At 37.6% G+C, this 23,424-nt stretch overlaps 1 protein-coding gene across 1 annotated transcript in view; it reads left to right on the forward strand.

Moving 5' to 3' along the window:
* Positions 1-23,424, forward strand: part of LOC140227602 (uncharacterized) — a 206,198-nt gene that overhangs the window by 117,071 nt on the left and 65,703 nt on the right. Inside the window, exons 10-15 of the mRNA XM_072308019.1 lie at positions 7,082-7,301; positions 7,395-7,786; positions 13,419-13,574; positions 15,267-15,315; positions 19,885-19,941; positions 21,965-22,921. Coding sequence (XP_072164120.1) covers positions 7,082-7,301; positions 7,395-7,786; positions 13,419-13,574; positions 15,267-15,315; positions 19,885-19,941; positions 21,965-22,921 — 1,831 coding nt within the window. The remainder of the gene's footprint in view (positions 1-7,081; positions 7,302-7,394; positions 7,787-13,418; positions 13,575-15,266; positions 15,316-19,884; positions 19,942-21,964; positions 22,922-23,424) is intronic.

Consider the following 23,424-nt stretch of genomic DNA (forward strand, 5'->3'; position numbering starts at 1 on the left):
TAACATAACAGCATGTGAAGATGAAATATGGCAATGCTGTTGTCGCCTGACAAATCTATCCTACTGAGAACCAACATTTTGAGAATGTCGTTGAAGTTTTGCAGAAAACTGGGGGAAGAACTGAAAAAAAGAATAATGTGGACGGAACAAGATGAATATATTGAGAGACTGTGAGGGAAAAGGAAATTTAAAGAAAAGGAAAAAAAATTATTTGAACAGTCATAAACTAAACTTATCTTGTCTGAAGATAATGAACAACACAGCTTCACCATCACATGAATGTGAGAAAAGGAAAACCAATATTCAGAGCTGCAGTAAAAGTATCAATACGGTGGCTCTCTTTTCATGGAAAATCTAACCCACGCAAGTCTTCTATCCAGAACACAGGATATAACCAATGATCTCACAGCAAATAGATCATAAAATGTGACAAGTATGTGAGATACCCTGTAAAGAATATTGTCGATTTCAATTTGAATCTCCTGTATGTTGTCTGATAGTGGTAAGGCATCATGAAGGAATATAACAAGTTAAAAGTCCATTCATGACATAGACCTCACCCGTTACTATCAAATTCTAAAATCGCCATAGACTTCTCTACTTACCTACCAGGTCTCTGTTGGCAAAGGTGTAAAGAAGAATGCTCACCATAATGTCTTATCTTACAACTGAGTAGGGAAATCAATAGACATAATAAAAATGGACATATATATTTAAAAGTAAGTTACTTTGAATCGGTCACAGGGCTAGATTGCCATGCATGGGTTGCACCCAGATAATCTACATACATTTCTTTCTTTTTTGTTTTTGTTTGTTTGTTTGTTTGTGTTTTTTTTTTGTTTTTGTTTTTTTTTGCTTTTGTAAAATATCTTGCAGTCTATATACCAGTAAGTATGGTATATAGAGAATCAATTCAGTCTCTCTCACATTGTGAATGCATACTGATCTTGTGGTGTCAATATAGGAAGAGGGTACATGAAAAAGTAAGCAACCCAGTGGTTAGATGTCATATCATTGATGGGGTCATCGTGCTTGTTGTCTCATTATTATCATGGTTATCGTGTCATTATGTTTATTGTCATCATATTTTACTTACACCCACGTTCATTATCACTGTCATCTCAAACAAAATCATTATTGTTCTGTTTTATACACCCTTTGTAAACCATTACCATCATCATCATCATCGTCATCGTCATCGTCATCGTCATCATCATCATCATCATCGTCATCATCATCATCATCATCATCATCATAACATCCCTCCCACTCAGGCATCCTTATTGATATGTTTGCTGATGCCATGACTTTCACATTTACCACTCTACATCACTACATGATATCACAAGAGCATCAGTAACACCAAACTCTTTATCAACAACACCTGCACCATCATCATCATCAGCAGAAGCAACATCACTGCTATCATCTTAAGCTTCATCATCCTTGTCGTCATCAGTGCAAGCCCTCTAGAAATATTACCTCCGACTAGCGATGTAATGACAATATCCTATGCAGCGATGATGGCGCATTAGAAAGGTAGAGCACGCAGACTCTAGGGTTCTCCCACTCTAAAAGGTCAGATGTCTAAATTAGGGTAAAACCAGCTCCTAATCTGGTTTTGGAAGCCACTGCCCAGGCTTAATCCCAGGTTGGTGCTCTCATTCCACAGACTATGTGGAACAGCGTTAAGTACCGGGTCCAATCCCACGGGCAAGCTGTTAGGCCGAGCATCACCTGACGAGGAGGTGGGGTGGGGGTGGGGAGGGGGGAAGGGGATAAATCGGCATTTGTATCAGCTTGTCTCATCCCCTTCATGCATACCACACCCATTATAACAAGCCGATAAGTGGCTCTTTTTGACATATCTAGGATTAGTAGAAAACATCTTTCTTATCCAGTTTCTGGCTGATGTCCAAAGTGAAAGGCAAATCGTGTTCAAATTCTCAGAAAAAAGAACGAAATCAAAGATGGCTACATCTGAAGGATTTAAAGCCCTCACTGTTTCTTTCAGCATCTGATTCATTAGACTCATCTCAAGGGCTTAAGTCATTAGTATGTTAACTGCGTATTGTATGATTCCATTCTTTGAGTGAGAAACGATTTTGTTTTCTGGATGAAAAAGGCAATATGTGTGTATACTAGATTCATCACGCACTGACACAGCAGTATCTATTTTTAAGTGAAATGGCTGCTCCAGGATCAAGGACACTTCAGAAAACCAGCTTTGCACCCACAAAGATTTTTTTTTTTTGCTTTATGTTGATATTTTGCACATTTCCCCAATCCCCAGAGATTCTTTATCATCTATTGTTGGGACATAAATGAAATGTTTAGTGGGAAATAGGCTACGTGTATGCCAGATTTTGCTACAAACCAGCTGATATCCGCAAATCCAGGTAAAAGCCAGCTTGTCATTCCATTAAGAAGAAAAATGAATTCCCCTGATGAGGCATTGATTAAGAAACCATGCTATATGAAAAAATAACCTTAGAGTTTGATTTTCTCCAGGTTGCAGTGCTGAATGATGTTCAGTTAGCACATTATTCTCTGTAGCTGCTGAGAAATCAGTTATGCTTAGAAGTGGCTTTTCATTGGCTTTCATCCAAAGCACCAGGCAACCAGACAATTTTATTCACATACAGGAAGTTAACAAACTAGCAAACAAACATTTCTGGGGGAATGACTTTGTCAAATTTGTGAGATTGATGTTCACTTTGGGTAATTATGACTTTTTGTTTCTTTTTTTGTATGTGAAAAAAAAAATATGCGAAAAATCTTAATGGAAAAAAACTCAAGTGCATGAGGTAGGGTTGTGATTATTTATTCTGTTAGTAGCCTTTCTGATTAAGCTCTCTTTTATCTCTTTTTTCCATTTTCCCTTTCTCAAGCTCTTTAGTTCTTAAATGATATTGATTCATCCAAAGTGCATTTTAATAAAAAATCTATATGTTTCTCCAAAAAGACATTTAATTTTTCCCATGTGATACCATTGACATGTACAATAACTATGTGCATGCATAAATATTGTCACAGAATGAAAGGGTTTATTATGTCTCTGGGGAAGCTCTATGTGGAAAATACAAAAACAAAAACAAAAGCAAAAAGAAATGAGTGCATTTTTTGTTTGTATTTTGGATGTAAACAGATGTTTCAATTCTGGTCAGTTTAGTGAGCCAAACAGCCAATCGCATGCAAATGCACTTCAAGTGACCTTTTACCGTTCTTTTACTGTCAAGTCCGATCGCATATTTCATGCCTTTACGTGGGATTACCAATACACATGAATCAAAGAAAAACACTTCCTTCTGGGGAAAATATGAAGTGATCTTCCACACAAGTTGCCACAAAGTGACATATTTCTCTCTTTTGTGTGTGTGTGTGTGTGTAAAAGTTGTTGACATGAGCGTTTCTTGGGAACGTTATATTTTTTCTGTCAGTATATGACAGGAAGGTCTGCATTCTCCGATCTGCAGTTGACACTTGGCCACATCCTATTAAATTTCTCTGTCTCCTCGTCAAAAGGATGTTTGCGTCTCCAGCGCAGTCTCTACTGGGAATAACACAAAAGTACAATTCTTGCATGTTACACATGTTTGATAGGTGACCATAGAAAAAAAGAAATGTGGAAAATTTTTAAAAAACAATCAAAATATCACATGCAGAAACTGTGGGTATGATTTTAGCAAAAAGTTTGGAGTTTGTTTGTGCCAGAAGTGTTCAGAAGTAATTGAAACAAAAGATTGTTTTCTTGTTATTGTCATTTAGGGTTTATTGCAGAACAATTTCAATGTAAGAAGCTGTCGGTTTCTTTTTCTGTCAAATCTGAGGCAGATTGTCAGAAGCAGGCAATTATAAATTCAAAGTAAGAATTCCATTGAAAACCTGCCTGTAGATGACACTCACATGCATTTTCTTTCCAGATATTTTTCTCTCTCCCCCTTTAAAGAAAAAAAAACATAACTTATTACAAAAGGTTCAATAAAATAAAAATCCTAAATCCTATAAAAAGCTAAAAGTATTAATCTTAACTTGGGAGTTGCCAAAGTATGAATGTGCTAGTAATCCTTATTTGTTATTTACACTGTTTGTTGTGTGCATTTCTTATATTCCTATTGCTGGTTTGATAATGATTACAATGATGATTCCATTACCAACAATTTTACCATCCAAACTTTTCTCCTCATTTGTGTCTTTTCTACACTTTAATTTGAATGTTGCAAGGTTGAATCTTGTGTAGACTATGGCCAGTATTCATGTGGTCCTTAAAGGGACATTCCGGACGATTTTCATAATTTCACATCATGTAGTACATAAATCGACAACTCCATGTATAGATTTGTGGAATTTATTGTAGTTCTTGAGCAGAGAAACAATATTTTGAAAAACCTTAAACAAATTACACTGAACAAGGATGATGACATAGCAGGTTCACATATTTCAGAAATGTAGCAGTGTAATTCTATTACAATACCGCTTGCTTGCGAGTTCACCTGTGTATAATCTATGCATGCCTTCCTCTTTTGTTCTGCTTCCTTGAGCCCCAACTCATGCATTCTTATGGTGACTCTGCCATGTCATCATCCTTGTTCATTGCAATTTGTTCTAAATTTTGAAATTATTCTAATTCTTCATCCAAATTCTCACAAATTCTGAAAATCTGTCCTTAGTATAACTAATTTATAGTTGTTCAAATGTAAAAAATCTGAAAATCATCCGGAGGTCTCCTTTAAAATGTAGGTCTATATATATCGAATATAGTATTGAATTTAGATATATGTATATGAGGGAATGTGCAATTTCCCTTTCTACATGTATTTTCTTTGTTGCTAGAACTGGTGTGAAATAATTTGTATGATAATGTAATATAGTGTGCCAGTATTTTTCTTTTTCAGTGGGGGAATGGGATCAATATGAATCGTTTGTTGTATAAAGTGTGAGTTTGGTCATGGATTCTTTTTTGTGTGTGTGTCTCCCTGCTGTAAAGTTTAATGATTCATTTTTCATCAAAATTGATATAAACCAAATATGGATAGTCTTTTGACTTTCATTTGGTGTTTTTATGATAATGTCAATATTGAATTGAATTGAATTGAATTGAATTGAATTGAACTGAATTGAATTGAATTGAATTGAATTGAAAAAATGTCCTAAATCTGTACTTCAGTGCTCAGGATGTGTTCACACTGCTCCACCATCTAGAGGTCTGATAGTTCCCTTTAAAGGGACTGTACAGTACTGGTTGAGGTGGGGATTCATGTTTTGAACATTCCTAAGTGAGATACTGAAAAGCCTCTAATGAAATATGAAAGAGCATGTAATTTTAAGAAGGATTCAACGTTTATTTGATGAAAATTGGTTTTCAAATGGCTGAGATATCCAAAAAAGTGCTAATAATAAAAGGCGACATGCCACAACTTTATTAGGATCTCTTTGTTTCACCTTGTTTTTGGATATCTCAGCCATTTCAAAACCAATTTTCATCGAATAAACTTTTGATACACCTTAGAACTGCGTGCTCTTTGACATCTCATAGAGTGGTTTCTGAATATCTCGCAAAACGTTAAAAGCTAAATCCTCACCTCGACCAGAACTGTACACACCCTTTAAAAAGTCAAGCCAAGTTCCCCTTCCATTTTATAGGGCCAGGAGGGCAAACTGTTGTTGTGACCTTACATGACCTCTGCCCCCAGGTTGACCCCGTAGCAGAAAGGTAACTCACAGTCAACTCGAATGCTGTCTTTTCCCCCCATTTCTTCCATACCTCTAAGCCCTAACTGATCCCAGCTAATCAGTCCACATTCTTGGTGTCATGTGATATTCGTCTGGAGGTCACATGACGTGTGCCAGTAAAGACTTTGGTGCCTATACATACCGCTAAACCTGGTAGGATCCAGATACAAAATGAAAGACTTCCTAAAGAAAACTGATCTATGACTATGGTATAGCTTCATCTTGAGAAATATAGGATAATGGAGAGTTGGTACCAAAACTACTTTATATACAATGTGACGAGTCTTTCAGCGGTTTTTCTGTATCTTTCTTCTCAGTTTGCTTGATACAGTATGGTGTACTTGTAGCTATGGAGCTTTTATCACAACCAGGAATATGTTGTTAATTCTGTTATTCCACACTTAATGTAATTTGATATATCAAGCTTTTTTAGGCCTCTATATTATTTACACCCAAATTGAACTGTTTCTTATGTGTTGTTTGAACTGTTTCTTCTCGTACAATTTACATTCAATTTAACATTGTTATATAGAGTTTTTCCCCTATACATTTTTCTTTAAACAATTATATATACAATCTGTATAAGTGCATTAGAACAATTCATATGATTTATGACATATCAACAAATTTTGTTGTAAATTGTAATAAAAATGGAATGCAGAAATAAACTGAACTGAACTTAACTGGTATAACATATTGAACTTAATATGATATATTTCTTAAGGCAAAGTGCATTCTTATCAAGAATTGCAAATGGGTAAATCAAAGGAAAGAATGCATGTTCTGATTTTTTTTTTAAATTCAAATACAATGAATATGAAAGAAGGAAGATGAGAGAGATAGATAAGCTAAAGAGAGGAATAGAGGAAGATATAGAAATGGATAGAAAGAGATACAGGGAGAGATATAACAGAGAGAGAAGAGAGAGAGAGAGAGAGAGATGAAAAGAGAGAGGGGACCAATGTGATTGGAGTTGATGCTAAAAGGAGGCACATAATTTCTACGTCATCAGATGATCATTGCCAATACTAGAGCTCCTAATACGGCATTAACATTCATATAACGAGATTCATCTACCGATGATTTACTCGAATGTGTGGTCCAGGCAACGTGTGTTGCGGACCTTGGCAGCATTGCAGCGGGAGAGAAACTTGTTTGTTTGCGGCATTCTGTAGACGAACTTGCACTTTTTTTCTTCTTTCAAATGTGATTAAGATGAACCAATCAAGGAGCATTGCATGATGTATATAAGCCAATATGCGGGGCATGACATTCTGTTTGCATTCAAGTAATCTCATCCCCAGTATCAACACTGCCAATTGTTGTAACCTTTCTGCTTTGCATCCAGGATGGGGCAGTTATCCTCAAGAACCATGGGGTTCTGGAAGATGTGGAGAGTTCGGGGACGGCGGCAGAGAAACTTCTCAGCACAGATCCAGAGACGGAAGGTGTCCCATCGCTTCCGGAAGATGCGGCGAAAGAGGACAGTTCAAAGGTAATTGAGGAGGGTGTTGTTACCGATGAAAAGACTGAAACATCCGTATTGCCATCATCACCATCATCATCATCCTTACCACCACCACCACCACCACCACCACCACCAAAACCATCATTATCATCATCATCATCATCATCATCCGCATCATCGCTGCCCGAGTCAGCGGCAGTCCTCGCAGATTCCCTGCCAGAGCCAAAGGATACCAAAGACATCAGTGAGGAGGTCACAACCTCATCTGGAGAGAGCAGTTGCCACGGAAACCAGGAAATGGATAATGCTGCGAATGATGTTGAGAATGCAAGCAGCAAGATGGAAGCGCCTATCTTGTCCTCAGAACCAGTGCCATCTGAAAAAATTGAAGAGGGGGATGCAGCACTTTGCCAAGAAGATGTCAGCAAAGACTGCGCCGAAAAGCACGAGGAGGTTAAGGGAAGCATTGCTCTCGAAGTGCATGATGCTGTTGCCATGGTAAGCCCAAGGGAAGATGGGGAGTTAGATGCTGATGATGAGGCATCTCAAAGTGATGGCATCCAGGCTAAGACGGCATCTAAAGAGGTGAGTGCTACCTCTGGGCTACGCCTCATTCTCCTCTGCTTATACCAATCCCACTCATCACTCCCATTTTCATCTCTCATCTTTTATTCTCTTCCATCCGCATCTTCACTATATCCTTTCCTAACATTTCCACGATGAAATCATATTACAGCTTTTCATCGAATTGAATTTGGGAGCATGTGTATATTCTCAAAATTGGATCCGAGACTGAATATGATGCATACAGTTTTCCTCTGTATTTTTGTCGAAGTATAAAAATTACATGGCACAAAGATGGAAGAGATAAGGTTAGATTCATATTCAGTTAATTCATTCCTCACAGTGTTACAAGAAAAGCATTTTCATTTTCAACAGCATATGAGTAAGAGAATAGCAAGAGTGAAAATATATCCGGTATCATTCTGGACATTAAGAAGATGTAAACTGATAATATATCTAAATTACAATGGAATCTGTAGCATAATGAAAGAATGATATTTCTGTATCAGAAAGTTGTTTCAAAACCGGGCAGAACAAAAGACACAAAGAACTTTTCAAGCCGCCATTATTGAGCATTTCTAAAAACTTCAATGGTTTCAAACAACCTCCTATGCTTTGACTGTGCAAACAGTCAAACCACATTATCTTGTTTTCATTCTTCTTTCTTTCTTTCTTTCTTTCTTTCTGTCTCTCCCTCTCTCTTTCTCTTCTGTTTTTTTTTTTTTTTTTTTTGCAAGCAAGTATTCAATAACTGTAATAGCATTCTTGGTGTTCTTAGACCCCCCCCCCATTTTAGTACAGGCCCTATTATCATGCCTGACCTGCAGCTTCTCCCTTCTTTCGTCTCTTTTTAAAGTCTGTGATATCTGTATTTTTTTTTTCTGATAGAGAACAAAACCCACTGAGATATCAATATCGATACCAACATTGATATCAATTCACTCAATTTCAAAGCCAACATCAATTTTTGATCTCATTGTCGACTGAATAAGCATGTAATAGAAGGCCATCAGGATACCATACATCTGTAGACACAAGTATAGATAGAAGTGGCAACGAAATCTCCACAAACTTTTAGTTTGCTGTGGAAGTGACTCAAAATTGATCCTGACTCTTTACAAATGTCAGAAACCTGTTCAAATTATTTGTTTGAATGATGTGGGTGGAGGAAGTCTAGGCAAAAAAAGAAAGAAAGAGAAAATAAATGCAAACAGGAGATGGGATGGGATGGGGTGGGGGGGGGGGAGGGGGTGGGAGCAGGGGTTGGGGGAAGTGAGGAAGAAGAGGGGGGCAAATTTTCACCCATGATCCAAATACGGCTGGCGTGAGTCATAATCCGTCCCCCACACTCGAGGCTCCAGTGTTGAAGGAGTGATCCACGGGGGTAATTGCGACTTAATTAGAACTCCTCTTGCGCCCGTCCTTGTCCTCCAATCCTTCTATATAAAGGGGTGAATGAACTATTTTTCTTCTCTCACAAGAACACACTGATTTTGATGCAACAGATTGTCAAATCGATCATTTTGAAAGAGAGAAAAAAAAGAACCTACCTCACATCAAAAAGACCATACTGTCACGTATTCATCTAATGATTGGGGTAATTTCAAGGGTGCATTTGGCTTCAGCCACAGAATCTGTGTTCACAATTTTCCCTGAAAAGCAATGAAATGAAGCCCTACATATTTTCTCTGAGGTTGGAGGAGCTACAATGTGTGATGTGTTAACCACTGAAACCCTTGAGGTGCATATAATCCAGTAATTGATTGTAATCATTGCGTGTGATGTTCTTGTGAGAAGAAGAAAAAAAAAAAAACCCAGCTGGATTAGATCAATTTCACATCCTTTCTTTGTATCAACCATAAGTTTTGACTTTGTGATATTCATTCACAGATTTCTGTTACTACAACCCAAAGATATCCTCGAGGTTGGCCAGTTCGTGACTGCTGTCACAGGGAAAAAAAAATGATTCTGTAGTGAAAAAGAATTACATCTCTCCCTTAATTATGAATGATGCTAAAAGTATATCACTTTGCCATTTAAGATTAGCCTATGAATTTTTGAATAAACTTGCTTTTAGGACATTGAAAGTACTGATTGTCAAGAGGTAGAAATTCACTTGAAAAAATAGATGTAGCTTTTGCCCCTTTTTGTAACATACCATTTCCACATTTGCTCTTCTTGTGTGAAATGATTGAAGATTTTATCTAGATACCTTAGCACCATATTGCAATTTTCCAGTCTTGGTAGTCGTACTCTTTTTTTCCTATGTGAAACTATACACCTAAGAGTCTTGATCCTGCCAAAAATTTGCTAAACTTCCAGTGTATGCACCAAAAGTCTTCACTGTGGTCTGAACCAGTGATGTGATATCTACACCTCATTATGGCAATGCTTGAGGGTGAAAAACAGGAGACATACCGAACCTCAAGTGGGGAAGTCAACCTTCTAGGTGGCAGTGTTCATCAAGGTTGACATTGTGAGGGAGTAGAGCTATTCTTCGTAAATGGGCTCTTACATACCACTACATAAAGAGAAAGATGACATTTGTAATGATAACCCCTCAAAAAACACAACAACAATTTATTTGTCAAATATTGATTGAATCCAACCAGGGAGGTATGGACAAGAATGAAATGAACCCTTGAAAGGGGGAGGGGAGGGAGAGAAGAGAGGGTGTTCATATGAATTTTAAAGGTATCTTCTTGCCATCATCTCATAGGTGCCATGAACACACTGCTGTTCATATTGAATTTTATTTGAAGCCAGTTAATGTCCTTTTTGTATTTTGCATGTTTTTAATGTCCAATCCCTCCCCTACATTTGATTCCTGTCCAGGTGGGGGCCTTTTTCACACTGCTATAATTATTATGCCCCATTCTTTTCATGAGTAGCTATGCTTTGCATGGACATAGACCCTCTTATTTCACTTCCAGTTCGTGAGCACTTCAAAATAATTCACATGCCCTCGGCATTGATGCCTTTTTCTTTATTTTTTCTTCAACAAAAATCACTTACTTTAATGATTTCATGTTGGACATTTTATGTAATGAATAGAAATCTTCTCTGATCTGCTTGTTTTCCTTTGTGCAGAGATATCATTGTCAACAGTAACTGATCTGTTTATTTTCTATCCTATCTGTTCAACTGTAACTGTTTGTCAGACTGTTTACTCACACTTCTGTATCTTTTTGTATATCCTATCTATATTAATTTATGATCTATCTATAATGTTTAGAAAGGAAGAAAAACATATATATATATATAGAGAGAGAGAGAGAGATTTAAGGGAGAGGGAAGAAAGAGTGGGGAAAGGAAGCGGGGTGGGGGCAGAAGTGAATGCAAGGGAAGATCGCCTTTGTGAAACCGTATTGTGGTAGACTGAGGTTGTTGAGTAGCAATATAATCAAATATAGAGTCAGTGTGGTGATGAGTTGGATAGTTGATCAAAGTGAAACCACCTAGTCTTGGGAGATTCAATCTCGTGATATCGCTACGTTCATGAATCAGTAAGCCACATCGGTATCTCTCTTGTGTGCAAGCTAGAGCTGCAGTCAGACTTTTGCCAGGATGTTGATTTTAAAACGATGATAAATTCAAGATTGTGGACTAGGCATCGTACGCTCTCCGCGACCTGGCGGTAACAGCTTGGATTGAGTCACGTGGTGGTTGTCCTGTGTGTGCCGTCAAATCACAGACAGTGTCACCCGTTACCCCCTAGGACCCCCCCCCCCCACTGTCCCCTCCACAGAACCCCCTTTTTTCAGAAGGGGGAGGGGTGTTGATATGCATGGCTATACAAAAAAAAAATGTTCATGCAGGAACTCCTAGCACATTGTAAAAGGCCGCCCATGTGCCACACTTCCCTAAAAACTGCCAGTGAGTCATGTTCAAATTGCAAAGGGGTATAAAAATAAATAAGTTTTTAAAAAATGACAAAAAGCAGAATATGTTACATATCAGGACATGATCATGTAGCCCTACAGTTCCGTGTTTGTCTGTTTTCTTTACTCTGTGGCAAAGCCCTGTAAAGATTTGCCATTTGTATTTGAAGATCAGTTTGATCGCAGAATGAGTTAAACACCATTTTAAAACATTTTAAAGTAAGTGCATCATCAGACAGAGCAAAGCAAGACCTTTTTAGTTATACCTCATTTGTTACATAGGAATGAATATTCTTCAAGCTATGAAAAAAAAAATCCCATACTTTCTTTTGTTGTTGTTGTTTTTAGCAGGTTTAATTGCGAGTATCTCAAATTGGCAAGAAAGGAGTTAAGTCATTTTGCGATATTGTTACCTGGGTGTATTCTGAAATGTCACCACATGCCTAGAATTGCATTCCATGACGGCATATAAGAGGGACATATTTTTCATAATGTAGTATGAGATTCGACAAACTGGGCAGGAGAAAAGAAAAACCACCAAGACTGGCTCAGTATTAACACTTTGTGAATGCTTTGTACTGAGAGAGCTTCCTTGGCATGGGATGATGTGGCGTGGATTAAGATCACATTTGAAAATTGAGGATTGTATTTCCAGGATGGAATGTTAGGTCATTAACCTTTAAGTTTTTCCTTTGAGACCACGTCAAAGAAAACAAAACTCGCTACAGAGGAAGGTTTCGTTTTACAAACCATATGTGGGCAGTTAAAATTGTGTCATCGTTGGTGTCCAAAATCACATGTACTTGCTAAATACTACTAATGTGAAAATACATGTACAGTCAGTCATGATTACCCAAAGTACCAAAATGGGATCACAGCAGGCCTATAGTGTACAAATATACTTCGCCTTGAGAGTTTCTGGTTAAAAGTATGGCATAAGGTGACTCCAAAATAGTACAATTCACTGAGGGGCCCAGCCCGGCATAAAGTGACATTTGCCTGTTGTCTGTTTTTAACCTGAAACTTGGAATTAGGCAGAGTATCCTTTTTATATGTTTTGGATCAAAGATTTTAAAAAAAGAAGGGAAAAAAGAATAATGGTTTACCTTTTATCCTGCCCTATCAAAAGCTGGCACACTACCGGTATCCGGCCACTGGCCACAGACCCAGTGATCTGAAATTGAAAAACGTGATAGCCATGGTACTTCAAGAATTGCTCATGGTAGGCATTGTAGGTGGCTGCTGAATATTCATATTTTGGGGAGTTGATCATTTATCACAAGTCTAAGTATAGCTGTAACATCATTTTACAAATAATGTACTATTTGGAAAATGACATGAAAAGTGACACCATTTTCCAAATAGTATACCATGGAATGTCAAACATTCCAACATTCCAAAATATTTTGAAATACAAATCATGTGAAGCTCTCTCAACCAATCATTAGAGTGTACATTTTTTTATCCCAAATAAAATAAAGTATATACATGTATGTACACATAACTATAAAAAAGAAAATTGTGATTGCTATAGGAAAGTGTTATGTTTAGCATTACTCTGAAGATAACAGTTAGACAGTATCTAATTTTGAGTGTGCATTTTCATAATTATACATGTTTTATATGGCTGGTATTAGATTTTATTTTTAATTTCAAAGAAGGAAAGAAGAAAAGAAAGAAAGCCTTGATACTTTATCAGTGTCTCTGAAAATCATTAAATACATTCTCTGTAAAGAATATCGTTGAACCCCCCCCCCCCCCCCCCCTTCTAGGTCAAAGCACTTCCGACACCCAAAAAAGCTGTGCTGGAAGCAGATACCAAGACGTCATCATCGTTATCATCGTCAGCTCCAGCGGTTTCATCGTCCTCTTCGGATGTGAGCTCAGGGTCGTCATCGGAATCGGATGATGGAAGGGGGCAGAACAAGGTCAGGCTTTAGGCTGCACTTCAGAACCACAAAAAGTTTTAAACATGGCATCATGATTATGTCATACAATTTGTAGGCCTACACCTTTTATTAGGATCATTCTATTTTGGATGTCTAAGCCATTTCTAAACTAATTTTCATCAATTAAATGTTGAATTTGTCGTGGAATTACCTGCTCTTTCACATTTCATAAGAGGTTTCTCATTATGTGACCAAAAATGTTAAAATGTTAAAACTTCACTGCAGAAGCAGAAATTCCCACCCTGCCATCATCCAAATTGGCAACTCGAAATATCACTGTATGTTTTATACTGGAGAAAGACTTGATGGCACTGGGTAAATTCAGTGAAGCTCAATAAAATCATAAGAATAAAAAGAAGCTGCCAATTTGAGATAAAAAACAATGACTTCAATCTAAAACGTGTTGCTAATATCAGGATCAGAAAAATATTCAGCGATTTAGATATGCAAACTAAATAAACAATGAACATGAGCAGAAAAGAGCTCAATTGAAAGAACATTCTTTAATATAACTTTGAAGTATTGGCGATAAATGATGAAATTATAATAAAAGATAGAGAATCAAAACACAGAAATATGGTCTGTGAACTTAATGATGTAAAGGTGTATATGAAGAGTTTCATCGCGAAATGAGATAAGTACTATTTTTATTACATTTTAAAGTAGGTCTGTATTCAGACAAAGCAAAATAAATTTTGTAAGTGGTACCTCACTTGTTAAGTAACAAGGAATATTTGTGAAGTTCTGATTGAAATATCTTATAATTTCTTATTATTTTTCTTGTGTTTTAGCAGCTGTAATCACAAAAATCTCACATTAGCAAGAATAGAGTTAACTTGCTTTGCAAGCAAACTCTTCATATATTGCCGCCTCACAAACTTTGATATGACAGGTAAAGATTTTTATATATTGATCCCCTACCCCCCCCCCCCCCCCGACTGTCTCAGCATAGACACATGCTCTCACAGTATTGTTCAAGGACAAATCTCAAAGTGCCTACGATTTGAGGAATTTAGCTGGATCAACGTATGGCAAGTGGTTTGAATCCGAGCGATATCTGAAATCAGAAATGTATGACATCTGCAAGTGAGCAATTTAATGTGATTGATTTTATATCGGCATAATAATAATAAGATATCAAAACATGCCTTGCAGTCAAAGGAGGGATGTGAAGATGGAAAGAGATATTACAGGCATGATTCTGCCAAATTTAAGGAGCCTCACACACACAAGATTTGTTTAAACCTCATCATAATATTGTCTTACCAAAATTTTGCATTTACATAAAGCTTCATCGCAGTAATAGTCATTTCTACCCTGACTCTCCCCCCTCCCCCCCCCCCCCACATGCTCTCAAATGGTAGTAATTTTATTACATAATTTTATCAGGGGTAATGAAAGCATTTTCCATACAAGACACTTAATAACCACCTCCTTATTAGACCACAAATGTGAGGGTATGGCTGTTCAGAAGAAGGTTTGTACATGAGCAAATCCTTGATGGTACCCTTAATGGTACTTGGTAAGGGAGCAAAGGTGAAGGTAGGCAAGTTGTAGTCCTTGTCTTCATAGCAAGTGGCAAGTTTCAAGGAACGTCACTACCTGAAAGACAGGTTGTTGTTTTTTTTTTTGTAAAGTCTTTTTTTTTTGTCTTGATCCCATCATGCACAGGAGCCGAAGAGAAAGGGACTTAAAGAAGTGATGCGGCTGAGGAAATTGAGTGAGTGTGTCTTCCTAAAAACTTGTCTTTTTTATATTGACCTATTTCTGCAGAGTATACTGATATTGTGTTCCTTTTGAATGATACTACACTGATGATCAAGCTGTCATGTATTGCAGCACATGCACACTTTGTTACGTATGTATAATAAAGTGCATTTTGACATTGATTTCCCATTCTCCAAGATAGTTATATATATATATATATATATATATATATATATATATATATATAAAATTCAATTATATGCGGTTATATTGCAACACCATGCAATATATATGTGTACATGCCTACATAATTATGAACAGCTGTACCATGTAGGACCTGTATAAACACACATATACAATGTATATTATATTCCACTAAAAAATATTTTGCTGGTAAGGTGCAGAATAGTCCAAGAGTATTAGTTTTAACCTGGACATTTTTGGTAACAAGCTGATTTTTTCAGGATAGGTCCAGAAAAATGTCTAGAATAACATACTAAAAGTCCTCATAAATCCTCCTTGAGCGTTTTCCGCAATCCAAGATGGCGTCCAAAATGGCCGCCATTTCCAGAAATTCTTATAACTTTTCAACCAGAGATCCCAAATACAAAATTTAAATGTCTAAATATATGTTTTGAAGCATGAAGAACTCAATAAAACACATATCAAGACATGTTGATGCACGCAAGTACCGAAATCCAAGATGGCGTCCAAAATGGCCGCCATTTTCTGAAATTCTTATAGCTTTTCAGTCAGGTAACCCAAATACGAAATTTATATGTCTAAATATATGTTTTGAAGCATGAAGAACTCATTGAAACACATATCATGAGATTTTGATGCACGCAAGTACCGTAATCCAAGATGGCGTCCAAAATGGCCGCCATTTCCAGAAATTCTTATAACTTTTCAACCAGAGATCCCAAATACAAAATTTAAATTTCTAAATATATGTTTTGAAGCATGAAGAACTCAATAAAACACATATCAAGACATGTTGATGCACGCAAGTACCGAAATCCAAGATGGCGTCCAAAATGGCTGCCATTTTCTGAAATTCTTATAGCTTTTCAGTCAGGTAACCCAAATACGAAATTTATATGTCTAAATATATGTTTTGAAGCATGAAGAACTCATTAAAACACATATCAAGAGATTTTGATGCACGCAAGTACCGTAATCCAAGATGGCGTCCAAAATGGCTGCCATTTTCTGAAATTCTTACAACTTTTCAGCCAGGTAGCCTAAATACAAAATTTAAATGTCTACATATATGTTCGGAAGGATGAAGAACTCAATAAAGTGCGTATTAAGAGTTGTTGAAGCTCACATGTACCGTAATCCAAGATGGCGTCCAAAATGACCGCCATTTCCTGATTTTTTTTCCCATAATTTTGCAAGTAGATGTCAACTGTACACACTTGGATTGTCGAAATATACGTTTTGAGTCTCAAGGAACCAAATTCAGAGATTTTGAAACACAAATAAAGCACTTGAGCACTTCCAGAAATCCAAAGTGGTGTCCAAAATGGCTGCGATTTCCTGTTTTTCTCATAACCCTGCAACTACGTAATTGCGATACGCACTTAAATGTATAAATATATATTTTAAGACATAAGGAACCCAACGAAATACTTATTTAGAGATCATGAAGCACATAAGTACAAATGAAACCACGTAAGTTCTTCCCGAAAACCAAATGTTGCCCAAAATGGCCGCCGTTTGTTCATCAAAATTTGCTGTTTTTAGCCTGTTTCAAGAGACAAAGAAATTCAACATAATGTTCGAGATTCAACAACTCAGAAGGTCCAGTGGAATCTTTCCTTAAATGTGCACAAAAACGGGTATAGGTTGGGTTGGATGCATCCCCCCCCCCCCCCCCCCTCCTCCTTGGGGAAGGTGGTGGCCTGTACAATCATTATTTTCCAAATATTCAACCTGAAGTATTTGCACTTTGTCATTCAGTTGCAATCATAAAAATGCTAAACGTCCCTCGCTCGGCCCCTTTTTATAGACTTTGTGCACTTTTGAGATTAACAAATTTCCGAATCTGTCCTCAAAAAGTATGCACTAGATCTTTCACTTACAAAATGCAAAAGTTAGTTCCCTCATATTGAAGGGTAATTTGCCCTAACTCTTCAACCGCTCACTTCCCCCAATATATATTAAATCCCCCTTTTGATTAACAATTCCCAAATATTCCCTCAAATGTGTGTAAATGATATAATTATTTCATTTCTATTCAAGTGTAAAAGCTCCCTCTTTTCGATGGGGGATGGGGATAATGAGACTATTATTATCTACTCTTCGAGAATGGATAATTTTCTCCATATAACACCAAGGGTGCATTAGGCCGTTTAATGACGATCATCGAAATGCAAAACTCCCTCCAGTCGAAAGTGACCCCCCCCCCCCATCATCTACTAGCTCATTGCCTTGAATATAATAGTTTTTATTCTACTTACACTTTTTAATAGAAACAAAAATCTAGTATTTCATCAACAGAGCGCACCATAAAACTCGTAACCTGAAAAAAAAAAAAAAAAAAATCTCCATTTTGTGGGAAGGTGCATCACCTCATACGCCTCCCCCGCATATTTCCATAAGTATTATTTTCTTACTTTTAGGACAAAAACAAATCTCAGATATTTCACCAAAGAGTGCGCTAAATCTCTGAATTTCAAATTGGAAAATACAAAAATTTCTGTGGTATGGGAAGGAGTATTCTCCTTTCACACTTCTCCCTCCCCGACACTTTCCTGAATATATATTTTTCCTCACGTTTTCAAATAGAAAACAAATATCGGGTATTTCACCAAATGGATGCAACAGCTCTGTGAAAATACGAAATTTTCCCTCGTGTGGGAGCAGGCAACCCTATAACCGCGCACTTCCATGATTGTATATCTTTTTGTTCCTTTTTTGATGGAAACAAAAATCTAATATTTCACCAATATGGTGCATCAGGATGTCTGAATATCAGGTCTGAAAATGCAAAATCTCCCTCATGTTGGGGGGGGGGGGGAGGGGACCCCCCCCCCCTCCCCCACACCCTTCCATAATCATATTGCCCATTTCCCTGAATACTACTTTATATCCAATTTCCTACTCTTTGATGGAAATAATTCAATATCTTACCAAATGCTTGCACTATGTATTTCACTTTCGAGTAAAAAAAAAGAAAGAAAAAAAAGTCCCTCGTGTGCTGGAGGAGTATCCCCCCTCCATGCACAAATAACTTTACTTTTCAAAGAATTGTTTTTACTTCTCAAGTGATAACTGACAGTTTCAACTGGAACTCACCTCATGGTAGACATCAAATGCATTGGTAATAAAAAGGGGCTAGCACTAAATTTTCATCTCATGTACTTAAGGTGACGAAAATAGACCATGTGGTAAAGGGATATTGCCTTCTAGTAGGCTTTCTGTTTAGCAACAAATCTGTTGGTGAAATATTTCTCTCGTAACAAGGACACACTCCTTGACGTTAACATGCAAATGCTTTTATTTGTATACTTTACACATAAGAACTATATTTTAAATAAACAGTTTCTTATAAAATATATTGACATTTATTTACATAATTGTGAGATAAAATTGGGACATATTGCACCCCATTTTCCATATAAGGAAGAGCTCGAGCGTTAAAATCAGCACATTCGTGCGTCTAATCTCTTAATATGTATTTTATTGAGTTATTCATGTTTCGAAATGTGTAAAGACACTTAAATTGTGTATTGGGTTCTCTAGTTAAAAGGTTATAAAAATTTCAGGAAATGGCGGCCATTTTGGTTGCCATATTGGATTACGGTACTTGTGTGCGTCAACATCTCTTAATATGTATTTTATTAAGTTCTTCATCCTTCAAAACATATATCTAGACACTTAAATTTTGTATTTAGGCTACCTGGCTGAAAAGCTATAACAATTTCAGAAAATGGCAGCCATTTTGGACGCCATCTTGGATTTCGGTACTTGCGTGCATCAAAATCTCTTGATATGTGTTTCAATGAGTTCTTCATGCTTCAAAACATATATTTAGACATATAAATTTCGTATTTGGGTTACCTGACTGAAAAGCTATAAGAATTTCAGAAAATGGCAGCCATTTTGGACGCCATCTTGGATTTCGGTACTTGCGTGCATCAACATGTCTTGATATGTGTTTTATTGAGTTCTTCATGCTTCAAAACATATATTTAGACATTTAAATTTTGTATTTGCGATCTCTGGTTGAAAAGTTATAAGAATTTCTGGAAATGGCGGCCATTTTGGACGCCATCTTGGATTGCGGAAAACGCTCAAGGAGGATTCATGAGGACTTTTAGTATGTTATTCTAGACATTTTTCTGGACCTATCCTGAAAAAATCAGCTTGTTACCAAAAATGTCCAGGTTTAGGCCTTTTTTGACCTAATGCTCTTGGACTAGAAGGTGTATTGTCATGCTAATGTATGCTTTGAAAAAGTTATGTAACCTTCAATCAGCTCACAGTGTAAAAATAGGGGAAAAAAAACCTCTTTCCTAATCTGGAAATGAAAAGTGCATCATTTCTCTATCTTGATTTCCTTTTCTATACATAGAAGCCATGGCTGCCAACGCGGAGAAAGAGACGGTCAAGACCAAGGAGGGGGAGAAGGGTAAGGAAGTGATAAAGAATTTCTCCAGATCCAGACAACAGCGAGAGTAGAGAGATGGAGATATATAATGTTCAAGAGTCAGAGATGAGAGGTATATGAGATAGACAGACAGACAGACAGATATGGAGATATATAGTATAAGAGAATCAGAGATGAGACAGACAGATGGAGAGAGATAACATATAGGATGAACAGATAAGATGATATATATGACTCATATAAAATGTATACAGACAGACAGACAGACAGACAGAGAGATAGAGATAACATATAGGATGAACAGATAAGATGATATACATATAAATCAAATAAAACATATATATAGGCAGGACAGACAAAGATATGTTTGAAACACAAAATAAAGGCAAAAAAAAAATGCATCTGTGATATTGCAAGGAATATAATTAAGAAACGAGGATCAGAAGAACTTGATATCAAACTCTTCTGTGTATCTCTCATATATGTCAATAATAAAGAGAGGGAGATTTTTTGTGTCTTTGGTATAAACCATTACCAGAGATCCAAAAGGACATCAATATAAGCTCTTGCAGGCTCTGCAGCATCTAGAATCCTACTAAGTATAACCAAACTGGACGTATTTGAATGAATGAATGAAGTAGAGGTGAATGTCCTGAGAAACAAGGAATGATGACCCGTGCCGCACCCTTTTTGATGTCTAACCCCCATTGTAAGGTTTCCGGACCCTAAACTCACAGGTGGGCATTTTTACAAAAACCTCTGTGTCATTTGTTCAGGGACAGTTCCATTTTAACCCCCAAATCCTGCCATAATCCCATTTTTATGTGTTTACAAACTTTTCCCTTTTGTCGGTTGCGAGAAAACAAAATTGAAACTGGAAGCAAAAATCTGAGTGGATAAGAAAAGATGTCCTGGATTCTATTAAAGGGTGTTTCATCCCTCCCTTTTTGCTAGAGGGTTTTTCTTTGTAACACTTGCAAGGCCATAGCATATTGTGTCCCATTCATTTGAGTAGCCCCACTCGTTAAAAGGGGGATGCAGTTTTCCCTCATTTCAAAACAGCAGTCACCAATTGGGGTATATGTTTCAGAGATATTCTGCGATCAACAAAATGGTGTATATTGTCTGTTTATTCATCCGTCTGTCATTAAGCGCACTCATTTTTTTTTTCTGTTAAGAGAAGCAAGTTTTGAAGTTAGCTATTCAGCTTCTAAGGAAAATGCTTAGAATATCATTACTGCTCTTCAATTCATTTTCAAAATAGTCCATATTCTGGATATTGTTTTCTCAAATATAGAATATCATTACTGCTCTTCAATTCATTTTCAAAATAGTCTATATTCTGGATATTGTTTTCTCAAATATAGAATATCATTACTGCTCTTCAATTCATTTTCAAATAGTCCATATTCTGGATATTGTTTTCTCATATTTGTCGAATACATTTGTATTGCTCGACAAAGATAGTGATCAAATGATCTACACATGTGAAGTTGTTCGCTGCCATCGATGAGCCTACACAATCTGTGAAATCAGTTACTTACCCACTGCATCATACCATGCTTTTGTTGCATTAATGAGGATAAATATTCCAGGAACCACTATAAATGCAGCACTGATTGGTTAAATTCATCTGATTCTATTTGACATCCATGCATTATGGGCAACTGGGGATTTCTCTTTTGTGCAGAGAGGATATTTTTCAGGGTACAATAATGCATTAATGTTCACAGCTAGAGGATATGATTCATCGTATATTTGCTGGATTATTTTTTTTTTAATCAATGGGGTTATGATTAAACTTCTGACTCTTTTTTCTTCCTGTTCCAACAGTAATTTGTATCAATTGAGAACTCATTGGCAAAAATGGCTTGTTGAGTTCACATAGTTTAGCAATTAACTTTCACACCTTCCTGTTTATGACTAGGAACAAATAAAAATACGTATCAGGCTTAAAAGACGTCATTTGTGAAGCCATATTGTAGTGATGCCATTAGTTGCACTGTTGAATGTGTAACTTGTGACATATCAAATTTGTTTTCAGGTACCACAGAAACTACAAGTCCGAAAGCACCCCTGTCTTCCAGCGATGAAATCTCCAAAGAGGGCAGTATACCAGAAGCGGACAAAGAAAAGGCAGGTAAAGCAGGGCTGGATGGAGAAAGAACTGTTAATGGTTTAAAGGATGATGTTAAGGATGCTGTGCTTCCACCGAAAGTGGACGGTGTCTTGCGAGATGAGATGGAGATGGATGTTTCGTCTTCCGAGAGCAAAAGTCTGTCTTCAGAGTCCTCCTCGAGTTCCACCGATACCACAGTGCAGACTTCTGCCTCCTCGACCTCAAAGGATTCCTCATCATCTCCAGATGGTGACAGCCCCGTCGTGAAAGATGCCCCACCTCCCGCTCCCAAGCCTGCCGTCACTGTACATTCCCCCATCAAATCCACGACAACATTCCCCTTCTCCAGTTCGCCTTCAACCTCGACGTCAGAGACAATGTCCTCCGTCATCGAGGTGCATCCAAACAGCGAGTCTGCGAGCTCCACCTCACCGGCTTCGAACAAGACCGGTGGAAACATTCCAGCAGAGGTATCACCTGAAGCAGCATCACCATCCAGGGAGTCCTCCCCCACTGACTTGCCTAGCCCAGGAGCACCTGCCTACCAGAGATCTCCAAGCACATCGCCAAGCACGCCCCTTCCGAGGAACTTTGGCCACCCCTTTTCGTTGGATAGGTACAGAGTGGGCAATGATAACCTCTCCCAAACCAAGAAGGAGGGCGTGGCAGCCCAGAAGGGCGAGAGTGCGGTCTCCTCCCTCCAGGCCAAGAGGAACAAGTTCCTCAACAGGGGGAGCAGAGCGGATGACGACGATACCAGTCCCACCAGTGCCTCCAACGTCAGGTCCTTCAAGAACCTCGTCTCTGGCAGCAAGTTTGCTGCTCTTAGAGAGAAATTCATGGCTTCAAATGGTGGCAGTGGCGGCGAGAGCAGCAGTGAAGGTGGGATGTTCTGTCAATCCAAATCTCTTGATGTTTAGTAGTCATTATTTATTTATCCTTGGGCATGTCAAACAGAAACAGGTCCATTGTGTTGTCAGTTTTTGCCTACAGGAATTTCTTTCAAATTCATAAGGACATAGATGCGGATCAGATGGCAAATCGGATGGTACAAGTGAATGCATATCTATCTGCCTCATTCAGAAATGTGCCAATTCATGTACTTTTGTCCAGAATGTGACTATGATGTCATAGAAACACTGACAGATGAGTAGGATCTTGCAATATATGAATTTGTAGACACAGAGGTATGTAACTTGATCATTTGTCTGCAGTCAAGCATTGCAAACAGCAATGCTAACATTGAAGACTTGTGTTTGCTGCCCTCTATAGCTCAGCCAGGGATCCAAAGAAATGTTTAAAAGTTTGTCCCTGTGAAGAATATCGAGTTCGAGTCCATTCGCTCAGATGAAACTGACAAACAAGATATCCACTTTGAGTGCTGC

This window comes from Diadema setosum, chromosome 4 (genome assembly GCF_964275005.1).
Source record: "Diadema setosum chromosome 4, eeDiaSeto1, whole genome shotgun sequence".
NCBI classification, from domain to species: Eukaryota; Metazoa; Echinodermata; class Echinoidea; order Diadematoida; family Diadematidae; genus Diadema; species Diadema setosum.